At 48.3% G+C, this 17,839-nt stretch overlaps 1 protein-coding gene across 1 annotated transcript in view; it reads right to left on the bottom strand.

Moving 5' to 3' along the window:
• RNGTT (RNA guanylyltransferase and 5'-phosphatase) overlaps nt 1–17,839 on the bottom strand; it is a 1,829,700-nt gene that overhangs the window by 1,779,909 nt on the left and 31,952 nt on the right. Inside the window, exon 2 of the mRNA XM_086926663.1 lies at nt 12,103–12,212. Within this exon, the coding sequence (XP_086782789.1) occupies nt 12,103–12,212 (110 nt within the window). The remainder of the gene's footprint in view (nt 1–12,102; nt 12,213–17,839) is intronic.

Below are 17,839 nucleotides of genomic sequence, written 5' to 3'. Positions count from 1 at the left end.
GCACCATGGTGTGAACTCCATTTCATACTTGAAAGGCTGAGAGCCATTCGGGTACTTCCAACTGCGAGAACCGCCATGTTTCAAACTGTTCTGTGGTAGCTTTGCCCAACCCCCCCCCCCGGAACATCCTTGCCTCCCTGCCATCATCGGAGAGTTACAGCCATTCTCTTGTTCTCCTCAGCGTCACCACCCCCTCAGCGAGCTGCACCCATATTCCCTTTCCTGCAGTTTGACATGTGATTCATTTGCCCTTTCCGTTGGCGTCCAGACATTTTTTTAAATGTAGCTCCTGTGCAGGTCTCTTGAGGAACCTTTGAACCCTGAAGCCGTACTACATGCCAGAACTGGCCCACCGCCTCGCACTGGCGAGACTACAGTACCTTTGTATATTTACAGGTCTTCTACAGCCCCCTCACCCCACTTTTCAGTATGACTCCTCCAGGTAATCTCTCCTTCTCTTTAGCCTCCCATGTTGGTTACATTTGATCACCATCCCCCAAAAAGTGTTCACAGCATCCCTTTTTAGCCCATGAACTGCGTTCCTTGCACGGAGTCACATCTGCAGTGCTAAGCCGTCGCCTTGTTATGCTTAAAGGGGTGTTTGGTGGTGGGGGCCGTGGATGGATGGCTGCCCCCACCTCTTCTCCAATACACACTCATTGGAAAACGCACATCTCCTCTTGAGAATCAAACTGGATTGCCCTGATAGCCCCCGCCCCCCCCCCAAAAAAAAGCATTTGTGATGCTGCGCCTTCAGTTCTGGAGGAAATATGTAGTTTTAAACGGTGTATGTATGTGTATCTATATATATATACACACACCCATTTTGGGGACTTGGTGCTGTTAGTAAGAAAATCCACTGTTTGCTTAATTTGTAGCAATGCTTTATACAGTCAGTTTTGACACCCTCCCCATTTTACTCTTTTATGAACATGTGTGCTTCTTCCCACTCACTCCCCACCATAAAACCGCTGACAATCTTTTCCGAGCATAACCAGGGGTTCTGCTTCCTGGGGTGCTCCTATCCCGATCTCCAAGCTAGGTCATATGCCGGAGTTTTACAATGTGCGTTTTCTTTCTTTTCTGTTAATTTGCTCATTACTTCACCTCATCATTGGTGCTCTTCTGAGGACATGGGAGAAGAGCCGCCCTGTGCCCCTCTAGTTTTATGACTTTAGATGCAGTTCTCAGGACCCCAACCCCCACAGAGATATACACAGAATCCTAGGTGGAAGGACATATTTTTAACTCAGGCAGTGTCCAGGGCTTGTTTGATATGGTGCATACCATCCACCCCGAGGTAGTGGATAGCAGTAACATAATTTCTTATCTAAAATGACCACCCCAACCCCTTCTTTTGAGTGCTGGCAAGTGTTTGGGGGGAGGGGCATTTAAAAATGCAATTGTTTCAGAAGCCCCCCCCACAGGATAAGCCCCTCGCGAGTTGCATTACTTGCCGCTTTTAACAACAAACCATAAAACAATTTCAAATGGTAGAGGCACAAGCTGTTCCTAACGCAGGCAATGGGCTGTTTAGGCCCCTTTATAAAGAATGCTGTCTGAGTTGTTTCTATTTTATATGCCCGAAGATGCCCTTGCCCCACTGCTGCCCTCCCCAGGATACTCACATCAGGGATGTGACAAAACCTTATTTTTTTGCTCTTAAAGAAACGATTCTTAAATAAGCCCACCCCTTCTCTATTTAAATTCTAAGAACTTTTAAGCACTCTGCACCCCAATATTGCCCTGTTCTATAATGTCTCTTCCGACCGCAATTAAAGTGCTATATTTTTTTAATCCCTTTTCGCACATTCAATACATAGAGCCCTCCTGGCCTCTTGAATGCATTGCACTACAACTCAAAAACGACAGGTGGTTTGATCAGTTGAATGCAACTGCACTCTCTGAGTAATCAAAGGCAGGCAGACATCTGACAACACCTTTCTGACAGTGTGCTGCTGGCCTGAAATAAATGCAACTGTTCACAACGAGTTAATCTGCAAATCCTTTACATTTGCAGATTAACTCATTGCACACATTTGCATTTCTTTCACAGGCCAGCAACACACTAGTAGAATGGTGTCTTTAGCTGGTACGATTCCCCAGCATAGGAGACTCCCGGAATTAACGGTCTGGGAAGTTTTCTTTTATCAAACAAAGAGTGCGACGCCCCCTTCTCATGCCTCCACGGCCCCCCTGGGGGTCGCGCCCCACAGATTGAAGACCACTGCTCTACACCATCTCAATAAAATCAAACCCTTCATTCCAGCTGACGGCTTTAAATTGGTGGTCCAATCATTTGTCCTCTCGAAAATTGACCATGGTAACGCTATCCTCTCCGGAACCCCAAAAGTTCACCTAGCGCCACTCAAATCTGTGCTAAACCTGGCGGGCAGGCTAATCACCGACTGCAAACACTTTGACCACATCTTCCCAGCCCTTAAGGCCCTTAAATGGCTGCTCATCAGAGGAAGATCCACCTACAAGATGGCATGCATTACTCACAAAGCCCTTCACCAAAATGTCCCGCTGTATATCACCGACAAACTCAACAAAGCAGGCTGCGCCCGACCGTTGAAAAGCACAAACGCCCTCCTCCTTGTCCCACCCCAGACTAAAAAGAAATCCACACAATCTCACTCTTTCTTCGGATATGCCCCCAGCATCTGGAACGCCCTCCCTAAAGACCTGCGCTGTAACCCCTCCTACATCAGCTTTAAAAAAGACCTCAAACTACACTTGCTCAAGAAATATTGGGGTCCATAATCCTTTCCTTTCCATACTTTCCCTTCTCTCTCCCTTTCACCTCCCCGCCTCCCCCTTTTCTTACCCCCTTCCTTCCATACTCCCTCCCCTTTACCCCCATTCACGCCTCCCCTCCCTCCACCCTCCTCCCACCTAGCCTCCTTCCATCTCAAGCTACTATATATAATTTGACTACATGTATCCATTTTAGTTACGTTTGATTTCCCTTGATCTTTATAATCTGACTAAAGTGATCTGTACGTTATGTACAACTGTATTATGCCTGTACTATCTTCACTCATGTAAAGCGCTCCAATACCCCTAGGTCCAGCCAGCGCTATATAAAACCTTTAATATAAATATGTGATGGTATAAGCAGTGCATGGAGAGGGTAACTTATAGTTACTTCAGTTAACTATAACTGGTAAATTTCAGGATTTATTTTAGTTTAAAATGTAATTTTATAACTGGCATGGTCCCCCAATTATAAAGTTTAACTTTTGTTTTTTTCAAATACCACTGTCATTTCACCACATTCTTTTCCAGTGAATTTCTAAGGCTTTTTTAACATAATTCACTGTCAATATATAAAATGGCACGCTTATTGATTTTGTCAAGTGGGCACTGCTATGTCAGCCAATAAACATTTAAATAAAGCATTTGTAGTCAAAGCAATATTAAACAAGGTTGAGGCTTTCTATTACACTCCTCATGGCACATATTGCATCCAGAAGACCAACCAAAAGGGGCTCCTACATTCCCAAGCTGAAGAGCAAAAGCTCCAGCTTTGACCATGCTTAAAAAAAATGATCACTGTTTCCTGAGGTCATGTTATATAGACCACAGGAAGCATAGTATTAATTATTTTAAGAATTCCTTGGGGGCATCTGTACTCCCTGCAGCCCCCCACAACACTTACAAAAATGCTGGTGGTGCGCTTGCCCAGATTAGGGCACCATCATGCATGAAAATATATTTAAATTAGCCCACGAAGGGAATTATGGAGCGCTCCTTTGCGGAGTAGTGAATAATAAATGAGCAGCTACAACCATACGAGTCTCAAGGGATTGGGTCCCCTGGGCAGTAGTACGACTATGGAAGAGTACCCGACACCTCCTCCCAAAAATGAACACTGCCAAACTCTCCGTGCCTTGCCCACATTGGGGGGCTTACTTTTCACCCTGCCGGAACAGGGTATCCCTATTCTACCCCCTATATATTTTTTTGTACTTTTTTTCCCCTCACGATACAGGACTTTATTGTACTACTTCATCTACAGGTATGAATGAATCAACAGAGCTTTACATTTCAGAAGCACAGAGTACTGGCCTGATTTGAAAATTAAATTGAAGCACTGGAACAGATAAGTGCATCATGGGTCCCAGTGATATCACAGGTCTGGAGCGCCTCGGGTGCCAAGGAGCGGAGGTGGAGAAAGGACTGAATGCAGGGGGTCCTCTGTAATAAACTGATGGAAAACAGTCATGACATACTGAAGTATATATTTCTAACCCTGAACATTTAAAAGGTATGATTAGGGGAGTGGCCAAGATGGAGGGGTGAGCGGACGCTTCTTCCCGCAGCTCCTCTGGCCCGACTAGGCCCGAGCCCTTTTTAGACAGCTTCTCTCCCCCCGCTGGAGTTCAGCGGCCGTGGGACGGGTGGCGGAGACTTTGGTGCATACACCGGTGTTAAACTTTGGCCCGAGCGCTTTTGCAGGGGCGCATTCGGGCGTCGACGATCTGGCTGCGGAGCACCATTGAATCGAAGCGGAGCGGATCGCCGGACGGAAGGCCTGGGTGGGCCCCGGCGCCAGAGCCTGGCTGCTTGGTGTGGCGTCTGCTTGCCTACTCGCATCGGCTTGTGCCTTGGAGGCTGGTGCGCCGGATGACTAGCCACCGAGAGATCCCGAGAGGAGATACGCCTGTTGTCTGAGCATGGAGACGCTCGAGTCTACGGCGGTAGCCTGATACACCGCGTGTGCCTCGGCCCCGTAGCCAGTTTGGGAAGGAGTTCGGAATAGAGAGCCAGGACACTCGGCCCTCCTACGACTCGAAGGGCCCAGAGGGGACTCATTACGCACGGCAGTGACCATCGGACTCGGAGGGTCTGCCTGGCTACGCCCAGCCGCCATCTTCTCCCCACAGCGGCGGAGGCGAAGATCCCCTACGGTGCCGTCCTGGAACACTTCCTGCGCCCCCGGCCCTGAGCAGAACTCCCGTCATAGGAGATTCCACGGACCGGGAGGTCCTTGTAGTGGTCAGCGGTTTGGACATCAATTAGAGGTGTGGGTCGGCCTGCGCGGCAGGGCCTGGCCGCCATTTTGTTCTCGGAAGCACGGACCGCGTAGCGGCCCTGCTGCATCGGACTCTACCCTCGGTGGTGCCTTGCCCGCAAGTGGGGATTCAACGACACCGAGACCTGCTGTCAGTAGCCCGGGATCGCCTCTTTGGTTGAGTGGCGTGCTGCGGTCCATAGTGTACAAATGTCGGGGAACCGGGGCGCGAAGAGAGGTGACCGCACACTCCCGGACATGCTCAGCAGGGCCCAGCAACAACGCGAAAGGGCGCAACCGTCCCCGAGCTCTTCCAGAAACACAGGAGAACTGGCTGGGGGTGAGCCCCCAGTCACAAGATCCTTCATGGAGGACCTGTTCAGTTCACTCAAGGCTGACTTTCAGACGCTAAAGCAGGAAGTGGCCAGCGAGGTGCGTGAGGTCCGCAGAGAGGTGGAGGGCCTCGGTGAACGGATGGAAACGGTGGAGGCAGTGGCTCAGCGGAGGGACGAGGAGATTGTCCATCTACAGCAAGATGTACTCCGCCTCAGGGAACAGCATGTCGACCTCCAGGCACACAATGAAGACCTGGACAACAGGTCGAGACGAAATAACATTCGGGTCCGGGGAGTTCCGTCCGCAGAAGAGGGAACGGATTTGGCTGGCTACCTGAGGGACATGTTCAGGGAGATCCTGGGTGAGCCCGCGGACTTCCCGATCCGGATCGATAGGGCCCATAGGGTCGGCCGGCAGCGACAATCGACGGCGCCTCCTCCGGACATTCTGGCCTACCTCCCGGATTTCCCAGTGAAGGAACGTATAATAGCGGAGGCCCGCAAGAAACAACCGCTGACCTTCCGTGAACGGCCCGTAGCGTTGTTTCAGGACCTATCTGCCATCACGCTGCAGAAGCGCAGGGCCTTCAAAATCGCGACGGACTTCCTAAGGGAGAATGAAACACCGTACTCTTGGGGACATCCCTTTCGCCTCATTTTCCGCTGGAATGGCGTGCTGCACCAACTGCGCTCCTTGCAGGATGTCTGTGGAGTCCTGGGCCTCACGGCTGCGGAGGAGGGTGAAGCGACGCCGGGCCGGAGGCGCCCTCATCGAGAAGGACGACGGCCATCGGCGAGGCGGAGGTCGACGGCTAGTGCTGGGAGGCCGGACTCACCCACCATCAGAGCAGAAATGGCCAACGCGCTGAGAGAAGCAGCCAGGGACTCTGCTGCCACGAACGGTGTGGCCATGACGGCGTAGAATCGCTGCGGGGGGAGATGGACACAGCTTCTGCAACGACAGGTTTGGGGGTTGGAGAGGGGGGTCGGGGGAGAGGCGGGAAGAACGAGTGGCCGGACGTCCACTTTTTGTACTTTCCACGGACTTGTCCGTTTTGGGACATGACTGGGACAATGGGTTGTTCGGGTTTGGGTAGGGGGTTGGCCAGTTGCCACGGGGTTGATTCGAGGGAAGTTGGGGACTGTTGGGGGGTGGAGGGGACATCGTCCAGTGTCTTACATGTTATTGCTTTGTCTTATTTTGCTTCTCCTGCGCTGCCGTCCCGTGCCCCTCCCCCGCCGATTGGGCACCCGCGGCCTAGCGCACACAGTCCTTCAGGGATACGGCGACACTGAAAGTAGTGACCCTTAATGTTAAGGGACTGAACAATCCGGTTAAACGGAGATCAATCTTATCTTTGTTGGAGGGGACACAAGCAGACATATGTCTCCTGCAGGAGACCCATTTACTAACACAGGATTGTCACAGGATGCGCTCTAACAAGTTTCCCACACAGTTTTTCTCCTCTGCTGCATCTAAGAAAGCGGGGGTGGCCATTTTGATAGCAAGTTCCTTCAGGGGGGAGGTGCTGTACAAATTCGCAGAACAAAAGGGGAGGCTGTTAGCGTATCGCCTCAAGCTGGGTGACACGACGTTCACTATCGGCTCTTTGTATAGCCCGAACGACCACCAGGAACGCTTTCTTGACTCAGCGCTGGTGGACGTGACTGCCTCCCCGGACAGACATGTCATTCTGGGGGGTGATTTGAATATAGTTTTTGACTCCACACTTGATAGGTCCGCGCAGCGACACCCGCAAACTGGAGAACTCTCACAGGCAGGAAAGGCTCGACTCGCTGATATGGACCTACATGATCTTTGGCGCACACTTCACCCCACGAGTAGGGACTATTCTTACTATTCACATGCACACCGGACATATGCGCGGTTGGACCACTTATTGGTCAGTGGACCGATGTGTGCCTCCGCTACGGCGGCGGACATTGGGGTCCTGTCATTATCTGATCATGCACCGGTTGTGGGCACATTTGCGCTTCCACCGGTCCCCCCCTCTCGTGGTGTATGGCGACTTAGAGACACCCTCTTACATAAAAAAACAGTTGTGAAACACATTGAGGAAGCGATCCGGGAGTATCAGGCACACAACGATAACTCAGACACCTCACTAGCGACGCAGTGGGCGGCGTTGACAGCGGTCCTGAGGGGGGAGTTCATTTCCATCTCCTCGGTGGAGAATAGGGAAAGACAACGCAAGAGGGAGGAGCTGACTTCCAAAGTCCGAGAACTGGAGCAGGTACATCGCCGTACCGGGGCTCCTAGGGTGTGGAAACAACTGAAGGCTGCTAGGAAACTCTTGTCGGCGTTAGACATGGATAGGGCGGAATACGCGGCGCTGCGACTGAAACACGCGTTTTACACGGGAGGGGATAGGTGTGGCAAACTCTTGGCGAATAGACTTCGTATAGAACATCAGCGTAACGTGGTAAAGGAACTGCTCGGTTCTGATGGGGTGGCAGTCTCCGACGACGCGGCTGTGGCGGAAACGTTCCGTAGGTTCTATGAAGAGCTTTACACAGGGGAGCCCCCTTTGCCGCAAGATACTGCGGACTATTTGGAGTCAGTGGCCCTTCCGGCCCTGGACCCAGCACAGGCGGAGCACCTGGAACGCAGTATTCATGTGGAGGAGGTGATGTCCGCTATATCTAGGCTCAAACATGGGAAGGCCCCGGGCCCGGACGGTTATACGTCCCGGTTTTATAAAACCTTTTGCCCGGTTGTGGCTCCTATTCTTACCCGCCTATTTAACTCCTTCTCCACGCCGGGGGCCATACCGCCGGACCTGTTGAGGGCAACGGTCTCAGTGATCCCGAAACCAGGGAAGGACCGGACCCTCTGCGGTTCGTACAGGCCTATATCCCTCCTGAATGTTGACCTTAAACTATACACAGGAATTCTGGCGTCTAGACTGGCCCTACATTTACCGGGCCTAGTTGAGGCAGATCAGGCTGGATTTGTCCCAGGCCGACAAACAGTCGATAACACCAAGAGGGTGGTGCACGTCTTGGAGAAAGCCTCACGGATCCCAGGAGAGAGGATGTTGCTGGCGGTAGACGCTGAGAAAGCATTCGATCGCGTTCATTGGCCCTATCTCGAGCAGGTACTCCAGAAAATGGGTATTGGAGAAAAATTCTGCTCTATGGTTTTTAACTGTTACAAGTCCCCTTCGGCTACAGTTAGAGTTAATGGGTGCAGCTCCCACAGCTTCGAGATTGAAAGGGGTACCAGGCAGGGATGCCCGCTTTCCCCCCTCCTTTTTGCTCTCTATATGGAGCCGTTTGCCCAGAGAATTCGCCAGAACCCGGATGCGATTGGGGTCAAGATGGGGCGGTATGTCCATACGATCAGTCTATGCGGACGATGTCCTCTTGACCCTGTATGATCCACGGCGGGCCCTCCCGGTGTGCATTCAGGAACTGGACGCTTTTACGAAAGTGGCTGGTTTTAAGATGAATATGGGCAAGTCAGCGGCCCTAGATGTGTCCCTGGCTGCGGATACGAGACGAGATCTGCAAAGGCTTTTTCCCATGCAGTGGTCGTCATCCCTGGTGCCTTACCTGGGGATTCTGCTAGCAGACGTTCCCAGCGATGGTAACGGCCAATTATGCCTCCCTTAGTAGGAAAATCAAGGAAGAGCTGGGCCGCTGGAGTAAAGGAATGTTGTCCTGGCTCGGCAGGATTGCTGCGGTCAAGATGACGGTCCTGCCCCAGATCTTGTATCTCTTTCGAGCTTAACCGCTCCAGCCGCCTGCGGGATGGATCAGACAGACGCAAGCAGACATTGCGCGTTTCATCTGGCAGGGCCGCAAGCCGAGAATGAAGAGGGTTATCTCCATGCTGGCCCCTGAGGCGGGAGGCCTTGGCATCCCGGACCTCCGGAAATACTTCCAGGCGGTGCAGCTGCGCTACTTGGTAGAGTGGAGCAAGTGGGAATCTGACAAGCATTGGCTCTTTCAAGACCAGGCAGTGGCGGGGTGTCCCCTTCAGGAGGTGCCATTCTTGCGACGGATTCACCGCCCTCCCAACCTATATGCTTCCTATGTCACGCGAGTCCCCTTGAGGGTGTGGGATGCGGTCAGTGAAGTTCATGAACTCACCACATTCCCCTCGCCTTTCACGCCGATAGTGGAGAACCCTGATTTCTCCCCGGGTCTGGAACCGGGCGCTTTCTCACACTGGAGGGAAGCGGGTTGCCGGGCGCTCTTCCAGATGGATGACTCTGAGGGAGTGGTCCCTTTTCAGCATTTGAAGCAGGAGTTCCACCTGACTGAAGCAGGAGTTCCACCTGACTGAGACAGATAGGTTACGATACATGCAGGTCAGGCACTGGGCGCTTCAACCTCAGGTGCGAGACACTGCTGATCACCAGATAACGCCGTACGAGCGGTGGTTGGTAACTCGCACCTCTGATGCTAAGCTGATCACAGACCTCTACAAATTCCTGCAACCCCCCCCCCCCCCCCGTTTCATTTTTATAACCCGGGTAGGGAACGCTGGAATAGGGAACTGGGAAGGACGCTTAGTCATAAGGAGTGGGATCAGATTGCACATCGGGCGAGACACTCTGCATACCACACAGATCTCACAGAAACACTCACAAAGGTTTCCACGTATTGGTATTATACCCCGGAGAGGCTACATGAAATGAATAGGAATATTGGGAAGGAGTGTTGGAGGGAATGTGGACACATGGGGACTCTCACACATGTACTTTGGGACTGCCCCTTGTTGAAGGAATACTGGACGGAGATCATTGATGAGATAGATGCTCATTTTGAGATTGAATTGCCACGTTTCCCGGCGTATGTTCTGCTGGGCCTCCCGAATGGGCTAATGTACCCCCTGAAGTCCCGCAAAGGCAGGCAAATAGCAATAGCACTGGGATCGGCGATTCAGAACATATTGATTCATTGGCGCACCACCACGGTCCCCTCCATCAAGGGCTGGCTACACAGGCTCTGGCATGTTTTAGGTATGGAAAAGTTATCGCTTATGGTGGCGGGGGACGTGGAGCAATTTGACGAGTTGTGGCAACCCTTTCACGCGCTCTTGACCACAGAATTCAGAGAACTCACCTGTCCAAGGTACCTTAGACTCCTGAGACTGACACCTCCAGTGGTCCCAACCGACTAAGAAGATATGGGATGGGGGCTCATGGGGCGGGGGGATGGGGTGGGGCGGCAGGACGCATTATTGCTGAGCACTGGACGGGGGGAGGGAGGGAGTTGGGGTGAGTTGGGGTGTTTGGAGGGAGGGGTTCAAGGGGGAAGTAGAGTTGGCTTCTTGCTTTTCTGCCTTTCACTTTTTAGCCTGCTTGACAGTGGCAACCATGTTTAGCCCTTTCTATTTTGCTCATCGACATTTCCTTTGCAGTAGCCCTGTCCACCATTGCGCTCTATTATCTTCGTTTTGCTATTTTAAATCTGTAATGTATGTACCCTTACCCTCCTTGTTCCCTTTCCTCCTATGTTTTTGCCTCAATAAAAAGCTTTACACCTAAAAGGTATGATTAGCCCTCCTAAGCATAGGCACACCTAACTCGGTTCAAGCCTCAGATGGAGACTCCGGGTCCTAATGTGGGGCATTCAGTCAGATCTTCTCTCCAGATCTGATGGCTCTATGGATCCTCCACGGCGTGAAATATACAAATATTTTGAACCTTAATGTTTACAAATCTACTAAATGGATCTACACCAAATCACGAAAAGCCTTTTATCTGGATGAAGACCAAATATATGTCAAATTTGGTTTAATTCCGTTCAGCCGTGGACAGCTTTGGCAGGGTCTTATTTTCCTATGGAAAATTGCATGGGGAAACCGCATTTTGGTCCCCCACCCCCTTCTCCTTGGCCCCTGCTTGACAGATCATGCTGACACTTTCCAGGAAAAAACTGAGGTGGATGAGACTGTTTGGGAAAGTTTCAAGAAGATTCATCAAACAGCGCTACGTTATTAGCAAACCGAACCAAAATAAAAATTAAAAAAAAAAAAAAAATCACACATGCACACAGATGTGCAGGGTGTAATAAGTTATTTGTTACCACTGTTCAGTGTGGAGAGGGGCCATGACTCACACTAAGCAAAGCCTAGAGAGGATTATGCGGCCCATTTCCATCCCTTTGTAAAAAGATGCTTAACTAAAACCAGGATGCAATGGGTTACAATTGTTCAGTTAGGTAAAATCACATTGAATAAGCCTTGTGACATTTCGGAGAGAAGGTACCATGTGTAAAGTAAACATAACACCTAATCTGTGAAGCTGTAAATTGTTTTTTCTCACATGAAATTCACTATAGTGTGGTAATAAACTAGGATTTACCCTTTGCACTGTAGTAGTAAGTGTGTTAATGTGTGCTTATTAGTACAATTGTTCTACATTACATGTTTTAGTGGATCACTTTAATTTTCACTGCCATGGCATAAATACATAGTCATGACACCAAGAAGCAAGGATGAAATAAAGACAAATATTTATAGTCAAACATCACAGTACCGTTTGACTTTTTTCAAGCTGCTCAGCAACGATCTAACAAACAGACTTGAAATGGGTTCTTCGTCCTCGATCACATCCTACAGATCGCCATGTAAACCTTCCCCAGCGCCACATTGCTGACACCAGCAAAACTTACAACCAATCTATTATTTCTTCAAGCAAACTCGAATGCACAAATATCCCTGTTAATATAGCTACAGGGCCCAAGTGGTGATAAATAGTACAATGTTCTTACTTTCAGGCTCTTTAAATAGTTCGACAGCATGCTAGGATGGAAACGATTCTCCTCTGGCACCTGTTCATCATATCTTGGTCCCAACATTGTCTTTAGGGGCAAGAATTTAGCTATATAGAAAGAAAAAGGTTTATAAGGTTTATATTACAATCAGGTATCTGAGTAACATAGGTCTTTTTTTAAAGTGAGATCGGCATGCAAGGCATTAAAATCAAGCACAACCACCCATGTTTTCATGCATCACACGAGGACAACCTTTATAACCATTTACGGATAACAGAAGTAACTGCAAGCACATCAACAACCAAAACTAAATGAAATGGCTAATACTGCAGAATATTTCAAATGCTTTTTAAAGGGATCTGGGGGTGATTTATGTCATATTTTGCAACACTTGTTATCGCATTTTATTCATTTTGTGAGTGTTAATTGAAGGCGCTTCAACTTTTTACATACAAGGGCGAAGGGCTTCCGGATTAAGGTTTTAGAGCGTTTATACCTCTGAACATCCATCGGTCTGTTCACCTATTTATTTGTTCTTGCATTTGTAAGCATTAAATATATCGCTTTTTGAGACTTAAATTGACACTATAATAATTTTGCATTTAGTCGACTGTTTTTTCACCATTTGAGTTTCCAAACCTCTAATAACAGTATGAAATGGGCAGTAGTAACAAAGAAAGGCAATTATCTTCAACTTAATTCAGACAAGAAACCTTGGCGATTCTCTTCCATTTGATCCGCACACTGATGTCTGGCTACCTGGCTGGCACAATGCCCTTGACCAGCATCCTCAGTTCACAACCGATGCTTTAAGCTTGATTAAAATTCATGACTCTTTCCACAGAATTATAGAAGTCTCATAAGGCTGCTTTCTTCGCCTGAAGGTCTTTTTAAATTCACCCTTGTCTTGCTGCAGTTTCGTTTTGCAGTACTTCAATCAGTCCGGTTGCACGCCTCAGCTACTGCGGTGCACTTTACCTTCGAAGTCCTGTTTTTACCTGGTTCAAAGACTAAAACTTGCTCCACCATCTCTACTCGTGTCAGACAGCTATTTATGGTTACTATCCCAGCCCAGAAGAATGAACAATGGGTCGCAAAGTGGTGATGATGCTACTTGGAATACTGAAAATACATCACTGAATGAATTGAGGGATTTCTTGAGTACGCAGCTACCCCATGGAGTGTCCCGGCGATAAGCAGAAAGTTAGTGGGAGGGTGACAAAGCCAGAGAGTGAAAAGCCAGGTCGAGTTGGTTTCTAAAAGGCCTCTCATTTTTGATTTGGCCCAATTTGGCAGGTAGTCAACTTCAGGCTTGTGGGCCTCAAAAGAGAGAAGTATCTGCCACCTGTTTTAGCCAGCCTAACCCTAGGCACTATAGACAGATGGCCTTGGGAAGAGCGCAGAGTTCTAGTGGGAGTGTACCGATGTATCCTGGAGGGCACATATTAAGGGCCAGAGTAGTTCAAAGCTTTGTGCATATGGATGAGAGTCTTCAAAGGACTGATGTGAGAAAGAAGGGTGCAGAGTGTGAAGGCAGAGGCGTTTAATATAGCACAACTATTTAAGTTACAAACACAAGTCTTCTGCCACTAGAGATGTATTACTATTCAGTACTGACGAAGAGCGTACTTAAAAGGCAAGTACGACAGACAAATTGTTTGGAGACTAGATGTGTGAACATTGATGAGGAGGATGATGATGAAGACAGATTTATAAAGCGCACAGATGCTTCTGGGAGTGTCCCGGCGCTAGTCCAACAGCAAGTAGAAAATTACAGAGTAAATAGCCAAGCTTTTAACCCTTTCCTAATAGCAAGTTCGGAACTTTCCTGCTTCAGGTGCAGTGGAAGAGAATTCCATGCAAACGGCCCTAAGAAAGAAGAGCGTCCACCAATCCTGTTCATCCTCACTCTGCGAGGACAGGAGGCTCCTGGCAGGATTTTAAAACAAGCATTTGCAATGCAATAGGTCTCGCATTAATCAAGATTAAGCTTTTGGCATTGCTAATTATTACAACACCAATTGCAACGAAAGTCTATAAATTGCAGGGCAAAAAATGTGTATTTATTTTTGTAGCAATGGTGGCATGCTGCGCTTTAGATGAATATGTTTAAAAGTAAAGTGCCATACTGCGATTGCTACAATAGTTAATTGTGGATGTGTTAACAATTGATGTGTGCACTGAATGCTGTAGGTGTGTGTGCCTGCAGAAATTGTGCACTGATGGCTGGTGGTGTGTGTGCCTGGTGGAAGTGTGCACTGCCGGCTGGTGGTGTGTGTGCCTGGTGGAAGCGTACACTGGCGGCTGGTGGTGTGTGCCTGGTGAAAACGTGCACCGACGGCTGGTGGTGCGTGTGTGCCTGGTGGAAGCGTGCACTGACGGCTGGTGGTGTGTGTGTGCCTGGTGAAAACGTGCACTGACGGCTGGTGGTGCGTGTGTGCCTGGTGGAAGCGTGCACTGACGGCTGGTGGTGTTTGTGCCTGGTGAAAGCGTGCCCTGACGGATGGTGGTGTTTGTGCCTGGTGAAAGCGTGTACTGCCGGCTGGTGGTGTTTGTGCCTGGTGAAAGCGTGCCCTGACGGCTGGTGGCGTTTGTGCCTGGTGAAAGCGTGCCCGGACAGCTGGTGGCGTTTGTGCCTGGTGAAAGCGTGCACTGCCGGCTGGTGGTGTTTGTGCCGGTGAAAGTGTGCACTGACGGTGTGGTTGTGTGTGTGAAGTTGTGTGTGTGAGGTTGTATGTGTGAAGTTGTATTTGTGAAGCACGTCTATAGTGTATAAAAAAAGTCCTCCAGGACTGTGGTGTTCAATTTATACTATGGGTGTGACTATTGATAGACTGAAAATCAATACATTAGACGTTAAATAGAGAAGACTCTCGTGTTGGATTCTTTTTTTAATTGATTTCATTGACCAGGCTGTGGTAAATTATTTTGCTGCTCTCAAATCAGCGGCTGTTGAAGTTACTTTGTGGAAAAATCCCTATGAAATAATGTCTGCTTCAAGAAAAGTGCAAAAATGAGGTCATAAGAAAACAAGTGTAACATATGAGGTAGCAGTTCGGTGAAGACGGGATCCTGTGACGGCCGGTTTTTAACACTGGTTTTAGTGCGTCCTGCACGAACATAAAGTCAGCCATCAGAGCCGGCACACACTCTAACCTTAATCTCAAATAATTGTATACTTTGGCAGAACCCCACATCAGGAACATATCGCTAACTACACCTCGATGTGTGGTGTTTAATCAAAGGATTGCATTTCCACCTAAATAGATCCTCTCACAGACTATTGCTTTAGATTCTAAATCTGTCCAGGACCGTCCCAGCCGTCGCCATCCAAACACTGCTTCACTTTATCTCGCATAGAATCACCATTTCTTATATTTAAGTATCAACTGTAAAGAATACAAAACTCCTGATGAAGGCGAACCGCCGAAACGCGTTGTTGGATCTAGTTTTGTATTGGTTATGAATAATCAGTTGTTGACTTATGTATCAATATATATCAATTATTGTAATTAGATATATATCTATGTTTAGTATTTTGCAGGAATTGTGTAAAAGAATATCAATGTTTATTTATGTATATATATATAAAAAAAAAGTGTGAAAAGGAGAAAAAAAATCACATAATCACTTGTGAGAAGTTTATTAAAAAAAAAAAAAAAAGATTAATTAAAAAGAAGTTTTATAAATATATAATTCTTGTCACTCCAATCTATCTAATACCAATGTGTGATAGAGTTCGTGAAACAAACACATAACCCGGTGTATAGGTTTGTTTTTAAAAAAAAGGGCACATATTAAGGGCCAGAGTAGTTCAAAGCTTTGTGCATATGGATGAGAGTCTTCAAAGGACTGATGTGAGAAAGAAGGGTGCAGAGTGTGAAGGCAGAGGCGTTTAATATAGCACAACTATTTAAGTTACAAACACAAGTCTTCTGCCACTAGAGATGTATTACTATTCAGCACTGACGAAGAGCGTACTTAAAAGGCAAGTACGACAGACAAATTGTTTGGAGACTAGATGTGTGAACATTGATGATGAGGATGATGATGAAGACAGATTTATAAAGCGCACAGATGCTTCTGGGAGTGTCCCGGCGCTAGTCCAACAGCAAGTAGAAAATTACAGAGTAAATAGCCAAGCTTTTAACCCTTTCCTAATAGCAAGTTCGGAACTTTCCTGCTTCAGGTGCAGTGGAAGAGAATTCCATGCAAACGGCCCTAAGAAAGAAGAGCGTCCACCAATCCTGTTCATCCTCACTCTGCGAGGACAGGAGGCTCCTGGCAGGATTTTAAAACAAGCATTTGCAATGCAATAGGTCTCGCATTAATCAAGTTTAAGCTTTTGGCATTGCTAATTATTGCAACACCAATTGCAACGAAAGTCTATAAATTGCAGGGCAAAAAATGTGTATTTATTTTTGTAGCAATGGTGGCATGCTGCGCTTTAGATGAATATGTTTAAAAGTAAAGTGCCATACTGCGATTGCTACAATAGTTAATTGCGGATGTGTTAACAATTGATGTGTGCACTGAATGCTGTAGGTGTGTGTGCCTGCAGAAATTGTGCACTGCCGGCTGGTGGTGTGTGTGCCTGGTGGAAGCGTACACTGGCGGCTGGTGGTGTGTGCCTGGTGAAAACGTGCACCGACGGCTGGTGGTGCGTGTGTGCCTGGTGGAAGCGTGCACTGACGGCTGGTGGTGCGTGTGTGCCTGGTGAAAACGTGCACTGACGGCTGGTGGTGCGTGTGTGCCTGGTGGAAGCGTGCACTGACGGCTGGTGGTGTTTGTGCCTGGTGAAAGCGTGCCCTGACGGCTGGTGGTGTTTGTGCCTGGTGAAAGCGTGTACTGCCGGCTGGTGGCGTTTGTGCCTGGTGAAAGCGTGCCCTGACGGCTGGTGGCGTTTGTGCCTGGTGAAAGCGTGCCCTGACGGCTGGTGGTGTTTGTGCCTGGTGAAAGCGTGCACTGCCGGCTGGTGGTGTTTGTGCCGGTGAAAGTGTGCACTGACGGTGTGGTTGTGTGTGTGTGAAGTTGTGTGTGTGAGGTTGTATGTGTGAGGTTGTATTTGTGAAGCACGTCTATAGTGTATAAAAAAAGTCCTCCAGGACTGTGGTGTTCAATTTATACTATGGGTGTGACTATTGATAGACTGAAAATCAATACATTAGACGTTAAATAGAGAAGACTCTCGTGTTGGATTCTTTTTTTAATTGATTTCATTGACCAGGCTGTGGTAAATTATTTTGCTGCTCTCAAATCAGCGGCTGTTGAAGTTACTTTGTGGAAAAATCCCTATGAAATAATGTCTGCTTCAAGAAAAGTGCAAAAATGAGTCATAAGAAAACAAGTGTAACATATGAGCAGTGATGCATTTAACAGACGCCACAGGCTGAAATATAGGTGTAGCTGCATACAGTTGTAGGGTATATTAACTCAATATGCAGACTAAACTTTAGAACACCTGGACACAGTTTGTCCTGAAAATAGGCAGGTCTGTAAAGCTGAGCTTACTTTACGTCAGTAAAGCAGAGTTAGGCCTGGGACATTTTTACTCCTTCACACTACACACAAACTGCTATGAGCAGCCACAGTTTACCTCATTTCAGGAATGCTGCACAAGTGCTATTCATGGTGCAACTACACTTGCGCAGTTCACATACTATTTTACGTCAGCACAGCTGGGCTTCGCTTTGTACAGCATCTCACAAAAGCTGTAGCCCACTTTGAAAGAGCT

The sequence above is a fragment of the Lissotriton vulgaris genome, chromosome 6 (genome assembly GCF_964263255.1).
Source record: "Lissotriton vulgaris chromosome 6, aLisVul1.2, whole genome shotgun sequence".
Lineage (NCBI taxonomy): Eukaryota > Metazoa > Chordata > Amphibia > Caudata > Salamandridae > Lissotriton > Lissotriton vulgaris.
Note: the sequence above shows the minus strand (reverse complement) of the source record. Positions and strands in the feature narration are given on the sequence as shown.